Source organism: Bos taurus, chromosome 13, assembly GCF_002263795.3.
Source record: "Bos taurus isolate L1 Dominette 01449 registration number 42190680 breed Hereford chromosome 13, ARS-UCD2.0, whole genome shotgun sequence".
Classification (NCBI taxonomy): Eukaryota; Metazoa; Chordata; class Mammalia; order Artiodactyla; family Bovidae; genus Bos; species Bos taurus.
The window spans coordinates 65975941-65996289 of record NC_037340.1 but is presented as its reverse complement, the minus strand read 5'-3'; the positions used below and the strand labels follow the sequence as shown (position 1 = coordinate 65996289).

General features: G+C 42.4%; 2 protein-coding genes and 1 long non-coding RNA gene across 7 annotated transcripts in view; 1 reads left to right on the top strand and 2 right to left on the bottom strand.

The window, feature by feature from the left end:
• Positions 1-117: 117 nt before the first annotated feature.
• Positions 118-13533, bottom strand: LOC533073 (uncharacterized). Its single transcript, XR_009496986.1, has 2 exons — positions 13413-13533; positions 118-2739 (listed from the first exon to the last, which is right to left on the bottom strand). It is a non-coding gene; the product is annotated as an uncharacterized lncRNA (long non-coding RNA).
• On the bottom strand, positions 8964-9521 carry LOC132342133 (2'-deoxynucleoside 5'-phosphate N-hydrolase 1-like). Its single transcript, XM_059893038.1, is given in 2 exon segments — positions 8964-9085; positions 9087-9521. Coding segments are annotated over 2 exon segments (510 nt in total). The 5' UTR covers positions 9507-9521; the 3' UTR covers positions 8964-8995.
• A 49-nt stretch (positions 13534-13582) lies between the features above and the next one.
• The window catches only part of SAMHD1 (SAM and HD domain containing deoxynucleoside triphosphate triphosphohydrolase 1), a 67258-nt gene continuing 60491 nt past the window's right edge, over positions 13583-20349 (top strand). For 4 of the 5 annotated variants that reach the window (XM_025000618.2, XM_025000620.2, XM_059892618.1 and 1 more), the window contains exons 1-2: positions 13583-13862; positions 17755-17806. In XM_025000618.2, coding sequence (XP_024856386.1) covers positions 13655-13862; positions 17755-17806 — 260 coding nt within the window. In that variant the 5' untranslated portion in view covers positions 13583-13654. 5 annotated transcript variants of the gene reach the window in all.

Sequence of the window (20349 nt, the reverse complement as noted above, 5' to 3'; positions counted from 1 at the left end):
ATTAATATGTACTTTTAAAATGTGATAGATGATAAATGTATATTTATTATATGATATCTTATCATATGATAATGTAATAAATGATAAATATAAATGATAGCACACTTAGAATGGAGAAATAGACAAGTATGTATGAGACTTTATTTTGTATGGTATGCAATAGCACAAGGGTTCTTGGTTGTAACCAGCTCCATGGTTGTCAGAAGTTTGGGGCCCAAACATTGCGAACCACTAAATCAAAATGTCCGACCTCAGGACATCAACTCAGGAGTGGATATCACATAGTACAAGCATGTTGGAGGTGTGTATCAAGTCTGCTAGGGCTCCCATGACAATATACCATGGACTGGGTGGCTTAAACAACAAATTCATTTTCTCAACAGTTCTGGAGGCTGGAAAACCAAAATCAAGGTGCTAGCACAGTTGGTGTTACTGAACCAGGTCCATCTGCCCAGTGTGCAGCAAGCAAAATACTGAAACGCCAAGGTTTACAGTCAAAGTTTATACATAAGACAGCCAAGTGAAGAGATGGGGGAACAAATCTCAGATCTGCCTCCCTGAAGGCAGAAGGACTGGAGTGCTTATGGGATAAGTAGGATGGTCTAAAAAGTGAGCAGGACACTGCAGAGCCCTCCTGAGTACAAAAGCTCTTCCATGTCCCCCATTTCTCATTTGTAGGAAAAAGGTTTCAGCCTTCTAGATCTTCCCTGAGTTCCAAAGGGCAGATTCAAGCAATTACCTATTACAGAAATGAGGGAATGAAGAAACAAAGGAAAAGCAGTTAAATAGAAAAGTAATGACAAGAGTGCAGCAATATAAGAATCTCTTCCTCAAGAGATACACACAACAATCCAATACATATCTTGAGTTGTTTTTATAGGAACTAAGTCTCCCCACCCAGGTGGAGGATGGTGACTTCATGTGGAGCACAAGATTCCTGGAATATAACCCATTACCTCACCATCCCCCCATCAGAAGAAAGCTATGCCCTCTGCGGCCCTCACCCAAAAGTTGGCTTTAAAAACTGTTCCCTAAAACCCCTTATCAGAGAGTTTGGGTCTTTTGAGCATGAGCTGCCCATACCCCATGTTTGGCACCTGCAATAAAAGCTGTACTTTTCATCATTCTGAAAGTGAAAGTGAAAGTCGCTCAGTCATGTCCAACTTTTGCGACCCCATGGACTATACAGTTCATGGAATTCTCCAGGCCAGAATACTGGAGTAGGTAGCTGTTTCCTTCTCCAGGGGATCTTCCCAACCCAGGGATTGAACCCAGGTCTCCTGCATTGCAGGTGGATTCTTTACCAGCTGAGCTACCAGGGAAGCCCTTTCATCACTACAACCAGGTGTTAATAAATTGGTTTTGCTGCACAGGAGGTAAGTGGACCCAAGTTCAGTTTGGTAACAGTTATGGGATAAAAGTAGCTGGAGGTAGGGGGAAAGGTGACATAATAAATATTCTGCACAGGTGCTTCTGGGTCACATACAAAGACTTTATTAGAATATTAAGAATTGCAGTTCAGGAGACATAGATTTAGGTGAAAACCAAAAGAGTGCTCAGAAGAAGAAAATGAATCAGGCTTACATGGCAAAAATCACAAGGTTGTTAGAGTTTTGTGTTTGGGTGAGAATTGTCATTGACTCTGACATAAAGAAGCATTTGTTATTAAGGAATAGGCTGCCACGAGTTGTTTTGGGGTAAGGTCAATAAGTATCTTGCATTTCTGGCAGATGTTCTGGATGCCTGTGTTAAGATAGCAATGGTCAAAAGTTCAGTTTCCCTCCAGGCTGAGATATGCACAAGTCCTGTTTCCTCAGTGGCCTTTCAGCTCCATCTTAGTGACCTCTCTTAGCAATACCTACTCCATTTTGACTTTTCTTTCACATTTCCCCCCTTTTGATCAAGATCTTTCTTTGGGAGGCATCAATGATCAACCATCTGGTTATTTGACATCAGCATCAACTTCCCCTGTGCTGGGAAGGCTCTTCCCAGAAAGTCATGTCACACAGAGGAAGGAAAATGGTGTCTATGCGAAAGATATGGTTTTAGAAAGTTTATGGCCATATTTGAGCAACAAGGAGTAATCTAGGAAGTGAGACTTCAGAGGCACTCAAAATAATAAAAGTTCAAAAACCTTTATTAAGAAGAATCTTATTGGAGTGGTCAGTCATCTCCAGATGTCTAGCTATCATTATTCCTTTTAGTATTTCTCCAAGACCTGGTATTAGGTCATTCATAGCAATTATTTATTTTTTCATATGACTTATTAATTGTATGACATTCAGCAGTTCTCAACCTTTTTAGCACCAGGGACCAGTTTTGTGATTATTCAAGTGCATTACACTTGTGCACTTTATTATTATTATTATTATTACATCAGCTCCACCTCAAATCATCAGGCATTAGATCCTGGAGGCTAGAGACTCCTGCATTAGATGGTCCATGTGGTCTGGAATCTTGGGAAAGCCGTTCACAACAGATTTCATCTGCTTCATTATCCTGACCTTTGATTAACTTTGCTTTCAGGTCTGTAGACTTGTTGTGACATCCAGGAAGGAGACGGTTCCTTCTTTAAATGAGAAACAGGAATCTATGAGTCAACGTCCTTAGGTTTAACAGCACAAATTTAGTTAACAATACCTGTCAAGGTCCCCTCCAACAAGGTTGGAAGATGTCACTGTTAAGGTGTCATTTCCAGTAGATACAGTCACCAGTCTGTTTTTTCCTGAAGGGGTGGATCTGAGATTAAGCAAAACGAAAGTCAGTGTTTTGGACCACAGAAGCTTAAATGATTAGTCATCATAAATGTGCTGTGGTAGGTAGAGTGCAAAGACAAAAAAAAAAATTTAGTTTGCCAGGAAGCCAGGAAGTACCAAGCAGTTGTTTTGGTTTTCCTGTAGCCTCCACTGTTAATTTAATTTACATCCAGTGTTTACCCATCTTAATTTCTCTGATTCAGGAGCAGTTTGTTGCCATGTTACAAGATATCAGGATAGGAAAAGTCTGACAACGAGAGGTCAATTCTTCTGAAGAAGCAGAATGGATTTCATCTACAAATGCCACAATATTTACATATTCTGTTGCTGCTGCCTTTGCATGAAAGTCAGCTAGGACTTTCCCCTTATACTCAGTCCTTTTAGTGTGAGCTTCTATTTGATGACAGACAACATTTTATGTCAGGACATATCAGACTTCTAGGAATTTCACACAATTTCTTGAACACCTAAAACACATACCCACATAGACACAACATAAAGAAGGCTAAACATTACTTATTTGACAATTCTTCCCCTACAATTTAAACATATCGAGTGCATCTAATTAGTTTAATATCTCTTCCTTTACAATGAGAGAGAATAAATCTTTGAGATCTCTGAAATATCTCTTATCTCAAGTTAGTTCTAAGTCAAAAAGAATTCATTTGGAATTTGATTTGGGGAAGTTTGTCAAAAATATCCAAAGTTTTAAAATAGTCAAATAGGATCATACATCACTATGAAACAATGCTTAGTTATTCATTTAACCAAGATAACAAAGAATTCACAGGCAAATAGGGAAGGTTGGGCTTCTCAGAGGGCTCAGAGGTGAAGAGTCCACCTGCAGTGCAAAAGAACACCTGCAATGCAGGAGACCTGAGTTGGATCCCTACATCTGGAAAATCCCCTGGAGAAGGAAATGACAACCCACTCCAGTATTCTTGCCTGGAGAATCCCATGGATAGTGGAACCTGGCAGGCTACAGTCCATGGGGTCGCAAAGAGTCAGACATCACTGAGCGACTGAACCACCACCACAGTTCTGAGCAAATCTTAGTTATCAAGAGGACTTGCATTACTTAAGTTATCATATGATAAAGACATGATTATTTTGATAAGATACAAGATGTTTGTTTTTTTCCCTAGGCATATTACTTAACGGTAAAGAAAAATCTTCCTTATTTCTTATCAAGAGCAGACAGATAGGAAAAAAATCAAAAACAAAAAACTGTCCTTTTAACAGAGGGAGAAAGCCAAACATATTACTTAAACAAAAACCTTTCATAATTTCTTATTTGAAGACCAGACCATTAGGGAAAAAAAAAAAATTATTTGTCCTTTAAACATAGAAAAACAAATTCCAGTTTTGTACCAGTTTACTTTTGATATTAAAATTCATTTAATTAAATTCATTTCAATCATTTCTAGTCTTAACCAGGCATGAAAGTCCTTTCTAAAGATTCCTTCTTCATAAACTTTCTTTTACGGAAAACAGACATCCTACTTTCCTCATATATGGAGATGTTTTTACTTATTTGTCTATTTATTTAGCTTTAATCACATATATTAGAATTTTTAAAAAATCCTTCAGCTCAATTGCTCAGTCGTGTCCAACTCTTTGTGACCCCATGGACTGCAGCATGCTAGGCCTCCCTGTCCATCACCAACTCCCGGAGCTTGCTCAAACTCATGTCCTTTGAGTCGGTGATGCCATCCAACCATCTCATCCTCTATCATCCCCTTGTCCTCCTGCCTTCAATCTTTCCCAGCATCAGGGTCTTTTCCAATGAGTCAGTTCTTCACATCAGGTGGCCAAAGTATTGGAGCTTCAGCTTCAGCATCAGTCCTTCCAATGAATATTCAGGACTGATTTCCTCTAGGATTGACTGGTTGGATCTCCTTGCAGTCCAAGGGACTCTCAAGAGTCTTCTCCAACACCAACTTAAAAATCCTTCTTAAGATTTTTAACTTCCCCACTTAAAAATCCTGAGAAAACTTTAATTTGAAAATTAATAAGAACTAAATAGCAATTATGACCTATGTTTTACATTGGCATTCTGTATATTGGCAACCTTATAAATAATTTTTATCATTTCTAGAAACATGCTTTCTCATAGAAAATTTCTCAGACTGGCATCAAATACTTTAGTTTCTCTGTAAAAAGAAGTCTATGTTCAGTAATTAATTCAATATCATCTTATTTGGAAATAGATATTCAATGAATTTAACTTAAAATTTAACTTATTACTTAATTTAGTAAAACTCTAAAGGTGTAAGTTACCAGTGAGATTTGAGAACCATTTTATTTATTTAAAATATTTATTTGGTTGCCTGGGGCCTTAGTTGCGGCACATGGGATCTTTACTTTCTGGTATGCAGGATCTTTAGCTGTGGCATGTGGGATATGGTTCCCTAACCAAGGATTGAACCCAGGCCCCGTGCTTTGGGAGCACAGAGTCTTAGCCACTGGACCACCAGGGAAGTCCCCCTGGGAAACTATTTTAAGTAATTGTTCAGTGCGTAAGTCATAGCCAACTCTTTGTGACCCCATGGATTTTAAGCAGATATATCATTGCTAAAAAGTTTGCCTAAAAACTCAACTTACTTACATTTAATTCATTTGTTCTTAACAACCATGTTTAGATCTCCTATTAAAATACTTCACTAGACATTAGATAACATCAGTCATCCTAAGTTATTTTTCTGACTGACAAATTTTGTAACAGAGATAACATGAGCTTATTTGACTTTTAGTAAACCTAAGTAGAATAAAATGTTATACTTGAGATTTTCCTGGTGATCAGGGGTTACGAATCCACCTGCCAATGCAGGAGACGTGGGTTCAATCCCTAGTCTGAGACGATTCCACATCTCCAGGGGTAACTAAGTCTATGTACCACAACTGCTGAGCCAGAGTGCTCTAGAGCCCATGAGCTACAACTGCTGAAGCTCACACGCCCTAGGGCCCGTGTTCACCACAACTAAAGAAAGATTGTGCACAGCAACAAAGACCCAGCACAGCCAGAAATTAATAATAAATAAATAAACTTATTTTTTAAAAACTCCTTAAAAAGTGTTATACTTAATGTTGGCAATGCTAACGGAATGTCTGTATTAAACCAACAAACTTAAACTAGCTTTTATTTCCTAAAGATTCACCCTAGATCACGTGAACTTGAAAAACATTTGGGTTAGGTTCTATTACATTTTTGCAAATAGACTTAATTTATATAATGCTTGTTCGTGTTAAGCCAATGCAATAGAACTCTTTTACAGATTAATTTTAGCAGCACTATCCAAAGGTAGGAAAAATACCACATATTCCCAATATATTTATATATAGACACATATGAACATGGTCTTCCCTAATAGCTCAGATAGTAAAGCATCCGCTTACAATGCAGGAGACCCAAGTTTGATCCCTGGGTCGGAAAGATCCCCTGGAAAAGGAAATGGCAACCCACTCCAGTATCTTTGCCTGGACAGTCCATGGACAGAGGAGCCTGGTGGGCTACAGTCCATGGGGTCGAAAAGAGTTGGACACGACTGAGCAACTAACACACACGCATGAACATACAGACAGATGCAAACAGAGGCCTTAAAGTTTTTGTTTTAAAACTTTTCTTAAACTGGATTTCTAGGCAAAGGCCCTTCTAGAGCAGCTTGTATTTTTATTTATTTATCTTTAGCAATTTATTTATTCACTTATTTTTATTTTTGGTTCCCGGGCCTGCCTTCCTTGCTGCTTTCAGGTTTTCTCTAGTTGCAGTGAGCGGAGGCTACTCTTCGTTGTGGTGCATGGGCTTGTCATTGCGGTGGTTTCTTTTGTTGCAGGGTATGGGTTCTAAGGCGTGTGGGCTTTACTAGGTGTAGCACGTGGGCTCAGTAGTTGTGGCACACAGGCTTACTTGCTCTGAGACATGTGGAATCTTCCCAGGTCACTTATCGAATCCGTCTCCTGCATTGGCAGGCTGATTCTTATCCACTGCGCCACCAGGGAAGTCCAGCAGCTGTATATTTAAAAGTCTTCTTCTCTCCCTTTCCCCTCCTTTTTTTTTTTTTTCAATTTTAGGAATTGGAGGGAAGTGGTCTAGATAAGAGTTCCCAGAGAGGATACAAGCCTTTGAGATAAACATGGGAGATGTGGGGAATGATGAAAAGGAATGGGTGAAATATGAACTGCCTCTAGAACTACATTTCCACTTTCACAAAGATTCATAAGGTATAACTTACTGTAAATAACACCATAGGCTGATCCACCCATCCAACTACTTTATCCTCAGTTTGCTTCTTTATATTAGGGAGATTTCTAACTGAGATGTAAACAAAAAAAAAATTATGTTTTGCCCAGGCAACATTGTTGGTTAGCTTTGTCACGTCACTATTAATTGGACATGCTAAAGGGCATGCTAAAGAGCATGTCCAATTAATAGTGCTTGAAAGGTGGATTTACATGCCTTAGTCCAGAGGATATATGTAATGGTGTGGTGCCATCCTCATTGGACCTGGCTTTAAAATGGGCTGCCATTACAGGATGGGCAGTATGGATGGTCTTCTGCTGGGGATCAAGCTCAGTGTTACAAAAAAATAAGGAAGTTCAGAAAGAGATGGATAGCAGTGAGGAGAGCTTTATGACAGATATTCAGAGGGACAGAAAAAAAGGAGATTTGGAAAGAGAGAGTTCTCAGAAGCCTCAGAGGATTTTTCTAGCTTGGAAATCTTTTGAGATAATTGTGAGTTAGTTTCTCAGGGGGAAGCAATAGTAGCAGATTCATTAATTATGATTGGAGGCCTCAAAATATGAATTGAAATACGCTTCACATTCTCTTTGTTTTGTATTATAGCTTTTCTCCAGTTGACCACACAGATAAACTAATTTTGAAATTCTCAACAAGCCAAAAGTAGACCAACAGAGTTTCAAGTCATTGCAGGCGATTTTAGTCCAACGCAAAAGAAATTTACAAGAGGAAGGCCCATAAGGTTTTTTTTTTTTTTGGCCCATAAGTTTTAAACATTAATTGATCTGGAGTTCTGAACAGTGGCAGTGCCTTTAGAAACCTAATTCCCCACAACTGAGTACTCACCAAGATGAACCATTCCCTTTCCAGATAAAGCCAGCCATAGAGGACCCCCAAATAAAGGCTCAGAACCTTGACTGTACTGGGAGGTTTGAAACTGAGAGGACTTACCCCTAAAGACGCAAGATCACTGAGGAGACGACTGAGTACAAAGTTGAATATAAGTTGAAATACAAGAGGAGGTTGGCTGTAAGCAATGAGTTTAAAAGGATTCATGAACTATGTTTACTCAGGAGCAACCCACTGAAGTCTGGCCACTCCCTCAAATGTTGTTTGAGCATCCTAACTCCCAAAAACATGGTCATTCCACCCAAACACTGAGGCACTCCTAGGAAGTCACCATAAGTGAAACTCTATAGAGTTGGCCACTCCCTGTGACTGCCTAAAAGCCATAGAACTTGTACCCAGCTCAAGTTACAGAACAGAACAGTGTTTTTCAAGGCTATGCGTGTGTGCTAAGTTGCTTCAGTCGTGTCTGACTCTGTGAACCTATGAACTGTAGCCCGCCAGGCTCCTCGGTCCATGGGGATTCTCCAGGCAAGAATACTGGAGTGGGTTGCCATGCCCTTCTCCAGGGGATCTTCCTGACCCAGGGATCAAATCTCTGTCTCTTATGTCTCCTGCACTGGTGGCAGGCAGGTTTTTTACCACTAGCATCACCTGGCTGATCTAGGTTCAAATCTCAAAGCACTTAACACATAGGTGTGGCCTTTGGCAAGTCATTTCACCTCCCTGGGCTTCATTTCCAAATTTATTAAATAACACCAAGAATCTTTGTCCAGAACCAAGTCTCTTCTTCCTGATACTAGACCTTGCCCTCCAACCCAAGGGGTAACGTACATCCTGATTGGGTCAATCATTTCAAAACACAACTGGTCCAGGAATGAAAGCAATCCAGACTTATTGAAGTCATTCCCTTACATTTGAACAGAGGAGCAGAGGCTTTCTTTTATTTCTAGATATGAAGCCATAAAGATGGGACCTCAAAGCCACTTGCAGCTGGTAGCCCTCATGTTTCCACATGATTTGCACCCTCCTTGACTTAATCTCTTAGTACTTACCCTTTGCTCACTTTTCCCATCCACATTGGCCTCTTTTCTATTTCTTTTCTTTTTTTTTTTGGAGGGAGCATCAGGAGAATTTAATAAAAACTGGGGTGAAGTCAAGCAGTTGGGTCAGGAGAGGCAGCCACCTGCTCAGGAGGATATGCCTCAAAGTACCGATCTAGCAGGGCCTCCACCTCTGCTTCCTCCGTAGTCCCACACCTGGAACCTGGAGCCATCGGCTGCTCCCTGGATCATGGCTGAGAGCACTCGGCCAGACTTTGGGCGAAACAGGCACAGGACTGGTTTGTGGAGGGCCACAGCCCGGCCCAGCTCATAGCCTACCCCCAGAGAGGGCTGGGTCACTTCTGCCACGACCACATCTGCCTGCTGCAGCCAGGCCAGGTCCCGATCATGGATGAACTTGTCGCCTCCAGCAGCCTCTTCCCTGCTCTTGTCCAGCTCGGCGGCCGCCACATGCTCGGTGAGCACCACCCCGAAGCTCCGGAGGCGAGACACGATGAGCACGTACAGTTCCCGGTCCTCTCGTCCGCCGCGGATACTCCCGCAGAAGTACAGGGAGAGAAGACCCGGCTCCCCGCGCACCAGGATTCCAGCCGCCGCTGCCATCCCGGCCGACGCAGGCCCCTCTCTTTGCTGTTTCTTAACACCCAGCATGCTCCTGCTTCAAAAGCCTTTGCACTTGGTGTTCTCTTTGTCTGGAATGCTTTTCCTCCAGACACCTACCTGCATGGTTGAGGAAGGGTTGAATCCTTCCTCTCCTTCCTGTTTCCTTAAATTTCAAGTTCTCAAAAGGCCTATTATATCCCCACTACTCAAAACTGTGACTCTATCCTCCTCCTCTACTCCTCTTAAAAAAAGTTTTTCCAAAGTACCTTCTTCTAACTTTATTCTTGTTAATTAGACTATTATTCATTGCCAGTCTCCCCCAGCTAGAATATGTTTCACTGGGGCAGGGGTTTTTGTTTCTTTGGTTCATTGTTGTGTCCCAGGTGCCAAACAAATTAGTATGTACCCAGTAAATATTAATATTGATGGAATGAATGAATGAACATATTTATAACCAAAGAAGATCAGCTAGTATAATACCTATCTAATGACATTGTTATAAGGATTGGAAATTATGGATAGAAAGTAAAGCACAAATAGACTATCTGATTCATAGTAGGTACTTAAATATGTTCAGTTCAGTTCAGTTCAGTCGCTCAGTCGTGTCCAACTCTTTGTGACCCCATGAATCACAGCACGCCAGGCCTCCCTGTCCATCACCAACTCCTGGAGTTCACCCAAACTCATGTGCATCGAGTCGGTGATGCCATCCAGCCATCTCATCCTCTGTGGTCCCCTTCTGCTCCTGCCCCCAATCCCTCCCAGCATCAGGGTCTTTTCAAATGAATCAACTCTTCGCATGAGGTGGCCAAAGTACTGGAGTTTCAGCCTCAGCATCAGTCCTTCCAATGAACACCCAGGACTGGTCTCCTTTAGGATGGACTGGTTGGATCTCCTTGCAGTCCAAGGGACTCTCAAGAGTCTTCTCCAACACCACAGTTCAAAAGCATCAATTCTTCGGTGCTCAGCTTTCTTCACAGTCCAACTCTCACATCCATACATGACCACAGGAAAAACCATAGCCTTGACTAGACGAACCTTTGTTTGCAAAGTAATGTCTCTGCTTTTGAATATGCTATCTAGATTGGTCATAACTTTCCTTCCAAGGAGTAAGAGTCTTTTAATTTCATGGCTGCAATCACCATCTGCAGTGATTTTGGAGCCCCCAAAAATAAAGTCTGACACTGTTTCCACTGTTTCCCCATCTGTTTCCCATGAAGTGATGGGATCAAATATGTTACTATTATCATTTTGCCAGTTCACTCTTTTTTTTTTTTTAACAATTCCCTGACAAACATGCAGATAAATTTCTGCATCAATGAACCAAGAAAGACTTACAAAAAAAGGAAAAAGAAAAAGACTTATGAGGCATGCAACCATGATCTGTATCTTTGGATCTGTATGTGTCTATATACACATTTTGTTTCCCAAGTTTTCCTTCTTGAGCATTATTTTTATCAGACAAAGAAATCTATATTTTTTAAAAAAAAAGAATTTTGGCTTGCTTTGGGATTTTGGCAGATGGAACAAACAAGGTCCTTGAGGAGGTTAGGTTCTGAGAGAACCAGGGAGTGGTGATAGATGGCACTGAGAACTAGCAGTGCTGGTTGAAGAGGAAGTTGTGCAGAGATGCAAAACCACAAGGTTAATAGTGCCAGGAATAAAATTGCCCAATTCAGCTGGGTGGGTGGAAGCTAGCTTGGAAGAGCAAGGAGGACTTGCTGACGGTATTCAAGGTCATTAAACAATGGGCCTTAAATTAATTGAACTTTGAATTCTTTTTTTCTAGTTCTAACTATGGTGAGATTGACATCAGAGGAGCACATGAATATTCATTTCTCTCAATAAGACCAGAGCAGAGGGCCTGTGTCTAGTAGGCATTTGTTTCCAGGTTGTGGAATGCCTGGATGAAACAGAATCACCAGGACCAAGTGGAAGTAAAGCAGCAAACTAGAAACCATCCAAGTTTTGGAGTCAGTTCTGAATCTTGAGTCTGTCACTTACCAACCATGTGACCTTGCACAAGAAACCAACCAACTTGTGTAAGATTTAGGGGCCCTATGAAGTAGATTAGGGGAAACATAATAGCTATGGCATATATCATAGTCTTTAATGAGCAAAAACAAATAGAAAATTAATTTCTCAAAAGCAACTGCTTTGAACAAACCCAACTGATTAAACTTAAAACCCTGCTTATATCACCTTCTACTGTCCAAGAAACCTTGCTGTCAGGGCAGGTTTTCCCACAAGTCTTATAAACACAAATTTTCAAACAGCCACGTTCAAGTTTAAATATATATCTTTCACATATGTTACTTGTCTCTTTGACCCCCTTGCCCTTGTGGTTTTGGTTTCACAAGTCTTGAAAAACATTCTTTACTCAAAATATTCTGGGGTTTAAAGATATGTCTTTTGGGCCCCGGTTCTTCCGTCCTTCCGTGCAGAGGAGGGCAAGGTCACCTCTCTATACTTTCCCTCAGGGTTCTATGGGATAAGGGAGCAATTGAAAAATTTGGGTTAACTAATATAAAATAATTTTGTATCAGAATTCCCATTACCAAGCAATGTTGGCAATTGAGTAGGAGCAGGGGCTTCAGAGAAAAGCTAGATTGCCCCCTGTTTAAATTCAGGCTTCATCACTCCCTAGCTGGGTGACTTTGAGCAAATCACTTATTTCTCTGTACCTCAATTCCTTACATCTTAAAGTTATTGTGGGCTTCCCTGATATTTCAGTCAGTAAAGAATCTGCTTGCAATGCAGGAAACCCCTGTTCCATTCCTGGGTTGGGAAGATCTGCTGGAGAACAGATAAGCTACTCACTCCAGTATTCTTGGGCTTCCTTTATGGCTCAGCTGGTAAAGAATCAGCCTGCAATGTGGGAGACCTGGGTTCGATCCCTGGGTTGAGAAGATCCCCTGGAGAAGGGAAAGGCTACTCACTCCAGTATTCTGGCCTGGAAAATTCCATGGACTGTATGGTCCATGGGGTTGCAAAGAGTCAGACACACCTGAGCAACTTTCACTTCACTTCACTTAAAGGTTACTGTGATGCTTAATTAATACTTGCAAAACCCTTAGAACAGTGCCTGGCACACAATGAAGTTCTAAGTGTTTGCTAAAAATATTTGGCTCAACTGCTAGACCACTGACAGGTTCATGCTGCTTGATCATAATCTGCCTCATTCAACCTTTATCTCGTAGATGGGTCTACGGTTGGGTTGATGGGCAGGTGTATTGGCTTTAGTAGCAGTAGTAATCCTTTACAAGTAACTGGACAGATCAAGATTTATAGGTAAGTTTGGGTCCTGCTCCAGGGTGGCAAGAATGAAGGCAAGATGCTTGCCATTTTCATAGGCAGCTACCACCAGGTAGTAAAAGTCCTTGAAGATAAATTTTAATTTATCAGATTGTCCACTTCCTTTCCTCTGGGCAGGGAGTTGGGATGGAGTGAGGGGTGAGATTCTTTTGGAAAGAAGTCTGACATCTGCTGGTGTGTGGAGACTTGAAGATAGGCTAAGAGTTCATGGACAGACATCCCCAAGACCCTCTAATTGGCCAGCAATACTCCAGAACTTGTTAATGCAAGCTGACAGCTTTACATCAGGTTTTAATTCATTCCAGCATCTTCCAGTTCTGCTTCCTGCCCACTTTTCTCTTAATCAAGATGAGGGCAACCTTATGGCCTTTCAGGTTTCTTTTAAGTTTAGCGCATCTAAAAAAAAAAAAAAAGTTTAGGGCATCTGAAATACGGCCAAGGGTAAACCTGGGATAGTCTGAAGTTCAGTTCACCAGAATAGCCTCTGCTCTGGACTGTAGCAGCTTGTACTGGGCACACTCTTTGCCGGTTCCCCCCCTTATTAGCACTACCCTCACTTTTCCTTCTACTCACTCGCTTTACCGTAAATACCTGGTTGCGGTTTAGGTCCATTGGGCGGTCATTGCGCCTGCGCAGGGGCTGGGGGGTTGGGGGACTGAAGTGGGCGGCCTGTCTGGCCTCAAGGCCTGAGCTGTCAGTGCGCCTGCGCGGTCGGCCTGCAGCCTGGCAGTATTAAGCGGACTCGCGGCCGGCGACGAGCTGCGAGTGCGCTTGCGCGCGGGTCGGGCGCCGGGGTTCTTGAGTGTGCTGAGGCGAGCTGTGTGTGCGTAACCATGCAGAGTGCCGACTCCCAGAACACCCCCAAGCGGCCCCGGCGCGATGGCAGCCCAAGAACGCCGCCAGACTCCCCTCTCGCAGACGCAGAGACGTCCCCGAGCCACGATCTCGACCCGGACTACCGAACCTGGGGCCCGGAGCAGGTGTGGTCCTTCCTAAGGCGCTGTGGCTTCAGCGATTCGGAACTGCTGAAACGCTGCCGAGGTATCATAGCTGGGTTGCTGAGGGGCCGCGGGGCTGGCGACCCGTGCCCGCGACAGCCGGGCCTGAGAAGAGGGCGCCCTGAGGCGGGGGCCTCTAAGAGGGGCCAGAGCGGCCAAGGGAGACCGGACGCGGGAGGCACCCGAAGGGGTGGACTGAGGCGGCGGCGCCGAGGAGGGAATGACCTGAGGCGGAGAGCGAAAACCTGAGGCGGCGAGCCCCCGGAGAAGGGGACCCGAGGGAAGGGAAGGGCAGACTTGACACGTGGGAGGCATCCGAAAGGATGGACCTGTGGCGGCGGCGCCCAGGAGGGATGACCTGAGATGGAGAGGAAGGAGAAATGGGGCGTCTGGGGTTGGGGACCCGTAGGCAGGGGGCGGACTTTGGGGGTTGGGACCCTGGAGGAGAAAGAGGGAGCAGCTGGTCTAACTCTGGTGGGCTTCTTCAGGAACTTAACAACCCGGCGCCGGAGAGGCGAGTCTCGGGTCCCTTTTTTTTAGAAGAACCTAAGTGGGAGGGTTGCTGTCACTCATGTTCACCAGGTTCAGGACACCCCTCTGCTGATGCAGCTGCATGAACACTAGCCACGTTAGATTATGTGGGGATGCTCGAAGGGGCTGCCCAGGTGGCGCTAATGGTAAAGAACCCGCCAGCCAATGCAGGAGACTTACTAAAATGAGACGCAGGTTCCATCTCTGGGGAGTCGGAAAGATTCCCCTGGAGGAGGGCATGGCAACCTACTCCAGTATTCGTGCCTGCAGAATCCCCATGGACAGAGGAGCCTGGCGGGCTGCAGTCCATGGGGTCGGAAAATATCGGGCATGACGGAAGCAATTTAGCACACACTCTCTGAGTGCTTGAAAGTTTGTGTTTCCTCCGCTCCCCTCCCAACCGGGAGTTTTTCTAACGGGGAAAGAAAATTTTTGTTAATCTCTTAATCCTCATCGCCTACCGTACCATCCCGGTAGGACTCTACGGGCTTGGTGCCTGTACTTGCAGAGCTTGGTGAAGATCATGTTTTGTTATCCAAAAGCAGTTTCCCTCGCTAACTCTAAACTCTAGAGTGGCTCAGTTGACCTCTGAACTCCCAGGAGCTTGCAATTTGGCTTGTAGGTTATGAATTTTAAGCAACTTTATTGGCTCAAGTTCAAACATCCATCCACTTGAAATCTACTGAGCTTCCTGTAAGCGATGTGAAGCTTAACCTCTGCTTTACCCTCTGAAGTGTTCAATAGGAAAGTGGGTGTGATTTGCAAATTCAGAAAACTTTTGCAGTTTGAGGGTGGAGCCCTGTTTGCTTAGGCTGGGGACTAGGGTGGGAGGATCTTTAGTGGTTCAAGTCTTAAGAATAGCTTGATGGATGTTGCACCTAACTACAGCCAGACAATGTCTTGTTAGACTGAGGTCACTTCTCCTCCAAAGGTTCTGGTTATCTCTGCTTGTCCCTTCTTTATCCTATAAAAAAAAAAAATCTTTTTTTTGAGCCACTTGCAGATTTCTGAGATCAAAGCATTCTCCCTATTGCAAATAATTTTTCTCATTAATTAAAGTCTGTCCCTAAGTTTAGATTTTTTTAAAAATTGAAGTATGGTTAATTTACAATGTTGTGTTAGTTTCTGGTGTACATCAGAATGATTCAGTTATACAAATTGTGTGTGTATGCTATGATCATTTGTGTCTCTTTGTGACCCTATAAACTGTAGCCCTCCAGGCTTCTCTGTCTAAGGATGCACGAACACTGGAATGGGTTGCCATTTCCTATTCCAGGGGATCTTCTCCACCCAGGGATCAAACCTGCATCTCTTGTGTCTCCTGCATTGGCAGGTGGAATCTTTACCACTAGCGCCACCTGGGAAGTATGTGTGTATATATATATACACTTGAGATGTATATATATACACCTGAGAAGTATGTATATATATATACATTTATTTATATATGCATGCATGTGTGCATGGCTTCAGTCGGGTCTGACTTTTTGCAACCCTATGGACAGTAGCCTGCCAAGCTCCTCTGTCCATGGGATTCTCCAGGCAAGAATACTGGAGTGGGTTGCCGTGCAATCTTCCCAGCACAGTGATTGAACCTGCATCTCTTATGTCTCCTGTATTGGTAGGCGGGTTCTTTACCACTAGTGCTACCTGGGAAGCCATATATACACATATAGAATGTAGTTCCCTGTGCTATACAGTAGGAACTTGTTGTTTTATACACAGTAACTTGTGTACAGATTAATTTTTATTTGACAAACTAAGCACAAGGTGCTGGGTCCCTTTCCTCATTTTGGAATATGATTTACAGGAATTTAGAAGCTGTGATCCATGTTTTTTAACATGGTATATTTGAGATTCAAAGGTCACACAACTAGAAAAAAACAGAGTTGGATTTTAAGATTAGGTCTTTGAACTCCAGAATTCATCCCAGCTATATCTTAACAAGTATTCTCATCAAAATACGCTGAATTTCCCTCAGCAATACAGGAACAAATAAACCAATAAGAAAAGAAAAGAGAACATATCCAAAGTTATAAAGTCAGCTAAGAGCAAGGAAAAAAACACCCCAGTAGGAAAATGAGCAAAACACAAGAACAAACAGTTGACAACCAGCTTGTAAACACAGAAAAAGATATTTAAAGATTGATAATAGAAATGGGTAATCTAATAAAGTTGATGAAAGTATCAATTTGTTTAACCCTGGACAGTTTGGAAATACCTTTTGCTTACAGGGAATTTCACTTGTAAAAATTTATAGAAATATTTGTACAGTGTCCAGAGAAATATATTCAAGAATTATTCTTCTAACCACTAGTTATAAAGAGCAAAAAAATAGAAATTTTCTACTGGACCAGGCCCTGCTCACCTGACACCTGAACGTTCATGCTTTGATCTAACTCACCCTAGCCTTGTAAGGGCAAGGTTGGCTGTAAACTTGGGGGCCCAGAGTCACCTTTGCCCTCCCACCAACAAACCCACGTGGGAGGTGCTGAGTCCTGAGTGTTCAGCATCCACACTATGTGACCCTGAGCTGGCTCCATGGAATTTTCCAGGCAAGAACACAAAAGTGGGTCTCCATTTCCTACTCCAAGGGATCTTCCTGACCCAAGGATTGAACCTCCATCTCTTGGCAGGAGGATTCTTTACCACTTCGTCACCTGGGAAGTACCTTGTTGCCAGTACTTGTTGCCAGCTGAAATCTTGGCCTTCTCTGCCTACTGAAGCTGAATGAAAAATATGGAAACAGAGTTTGGAGGAAATAGAAAAGTGGCTTTTATTCTCAGCTGGCGGAGAGGGGAACACAGTAGGCTCCTGCCTGCAGAACTGTGCCCCCACCCCACCCCCGCTCCACGAGGAGTCTGGGGGCTTATGTAAAGCAAGGGCTTGCACTCAGGAGTCAGTGATGAGGAATAAAGGTGATAGGATCTTGATTTCTTCCTCTTGTATTGTTTCAAAGACAATCATAAGCTGGCATTAGTAACCCAGTGATTGAGTCTGGCAGTTCAGTGGCTCTGTGGCCTTCTTTCTGATATGTAACTACAAGGTGAAGGGTGTTGTAAGGGTAAACACCAGATAGGGGGATGTATTTAGCATAGAGTCAAAAGAAAATAGGTGAGAAGTGTAGCTCCTGCAGAGTTAGGGGGCAGAAAAGCAAATTCAGACATTCAGAATTAGGAGCAAAGTGAAAAAAACTAGGAATGTTGAGACCTGCTCACTATTCCTTTATATTTGTTCTCAGGAAAGGGAAAGAGAAAAACTCATTGTCCTTTTCACTGCAACATACTGGATGCTCTAAAAATCTTGATCTGAGTAAATTCTGATGGATCCAAACTGAAAGAAATGAAAAAGCAAATGCTGTAAATATTGAAATCATTTATTTTTTTCTCTGTTTTCTTCCATAGAGAAGAGAATGTCAGGTTCGTTACTGCCCTTTCCTGAAGATCTTGGAATAAGGTGAGAATGATAAAATTCACATTGTATCCAAGCACACTTAAGACCTTTTGATTCACATTTGAAAGACAAAGCCCAAGATCATTAGTATTAACTGTCCTCATTTTAAATTTGTAGGGTTTTAAAACAGAATACCATGCCTGCTGTTTAACAGTTGTTTTTGTTTTTGCTGTGCAAATCCTGTGTTTAGTATTACTAATGATTCCTGTTTAAAAATTTTTGCTGACAAACCTTCATGAAGTTTGTAGTGACCAACTTTTTACTCTCAAGTTCAGAATAATTGAATTATTCACATCAGAAAATGTAGAACTGATAGGAAAAAACATTAGCAAGCAAAATGCAGTCCTATCTTGAACGTATTTCTAGGTTTTTTCTAAAGGTGTCTTAAGACTGAAATGCTTCCTTGGTGTTAAAGACACTGTCCAAAGAAGTTTGGCATTTTTCATTTGAATGATATGGGACAATTTATTTAACCCTTCAGTTTCTGCACCTGTGAAATGGATACCTGTGTGACAATGTGTGTAAAGTAATTAGCACATGATAAGCCCTTCATAAGTTATATGTATAGGTTGAGGTCTGTATGTATGACTGGAGATTCCAGGATCTAGATCTAGGTCTGCTTTAAAGATCTAGGTTGAGGATCCAATATCTAAATATTCCTTAAATAGAGACTTTATTTCTATTGGAATTGGCAACAGTAGTAAAATACTGTCTTTTTTCTGGAATTCCACTTAGTTAAGTGTTGTTTGTGGGAACAGTAAGCAAAGAATCAAAACAAAGGATTATACTTGAGTTACTTTGTGCATTGCTGCTTAGTAGTTGGTAAGGGAAGTAGATTGAGGGAAGAGATCACTTTAGGACTTTTAACAGACTTCATTCCTCCAAATTCCCTCTTACTACCTATTTCTTACGTATAGTAGTTGCTTACTATTTGAACTGAATGGATTTTTCTAGTAGAGTTTTGCTTTAAAAGGGAAACGTGTAGTTTGTGGATCCAAATACTATTGATTTATTCAGCAAATATTTGTGGAGGACCATTATGTGTTAGGCATTCTTCCAAGAACTTGGGACACATGAGTTAACAAAATAGTACAAATTCCAAAAGGGACACTATATATCACGTCTTTTTGTGTCCATCTCTTAACTCTGACGTGGGTTCTGCAGGACTCCTTATAACTGTGTTTTTCTATACAGCAGCCGCTAGCTATGTGTTAAAATTAATTAAAATGGAAATTTTAATTTCTCAGTTACACTGAGTCACAGTTCATTTCAGTTCATTCACTCAGCTGTGTTCGACTCTTTGTGACCCCATGGACTGCAGCACGCCAGGTCTCCCTGTCCATCACCAACTCCCGGAGTTGACGCATAACTCATGTCCGTTGAGTCGGTGATGCTATCCAATCATTTCGTCCTCTGTCGTCCCCTTCTTCTCCTGCCCTCAATCTTTCCCAGCATCAGGGTCTTTTCAAATGAGTCAGCTGTTCCTATCAGGTGGCCAAAGTATTGGAGTTTCAGCTTCAACATCAGTCCTTCCAATGAACATTCAGGACTGGTTTCCTTTAGGATGGACTGGTTGGATCTCCTTGCAGTCCAAGGGACTCTCAAGAGTCTTCTCCAACACCACAGTTCAAAAGCATTGTTATAGCCACGTGTTCTGGGAAACAAACTCACTCAGAAGGACAATGCAGATAGTGAAGTGCAGATTGCACTGGTGGGCCCACGGCAGAGTCTCCTCTTAGCCAAGGACCCCAACCAGTTTTTGTGAAAACCTTATATACCCTAAGTGTAAGTGCCCAAACCCACCTCCCCAAATTCCCTGAAACTAGTCTGAACAAAGGAAGAGAAAGATACAATCAAAGGTAACCCGTGATTCATATGCCCTAAGCCTAGGTAGTTAACAGTGGACAATTATCAGTAGGCCTGTGGTCATACCCCAATAAGCATAATAGAATTTATGATTCTATTTGGTTACACAGATAATTAGGGTATTCTTTTAGGCAATGGAGAGTCTAGGTATGAGCCCTGGGGTTCTTCCATCCGGGGGGTCTGGTTTTCCAGTTGCTGTGTCGTTTCCATATGTACTGGGCATATAGCTCAAAGTCCACAGTCTGGTCCAACATGGAGTCCTACTTTTAAGATGGAGCCTGTTCTGTCTGTTTCCTCCTTCAGCATCAATTCTTCGGCCCTCAGCTTTCTTTATAGTCCAGCTCTCACATCCATACATGACTACTGGAAACACCATAGCCTTGACTAGACGGACCTTTGTTGACAAAGTAACGTCTCTGCTTTTTAATATGCTGTCTAGGTTGGTCATAACTTTCCTTCCAAGGAGTAAGCATCTTTTAATTTCATTGCTGCAGTTACCATCTGCAGTGATTTTGGAGCCCCAAAATATAAAGTCTGCCCCTGTTTCCACTGTTTCTCCGTCTATTTGCCATGAAGTGATGGGACCGGATGCCATGATCTTAGTTTTCTGAATGTTAAGCTTTAAGCCAACTTTTTCGCTCTCCTCTTTCACTTTCATCAAGAGGCTCTTTAGTTCTTCC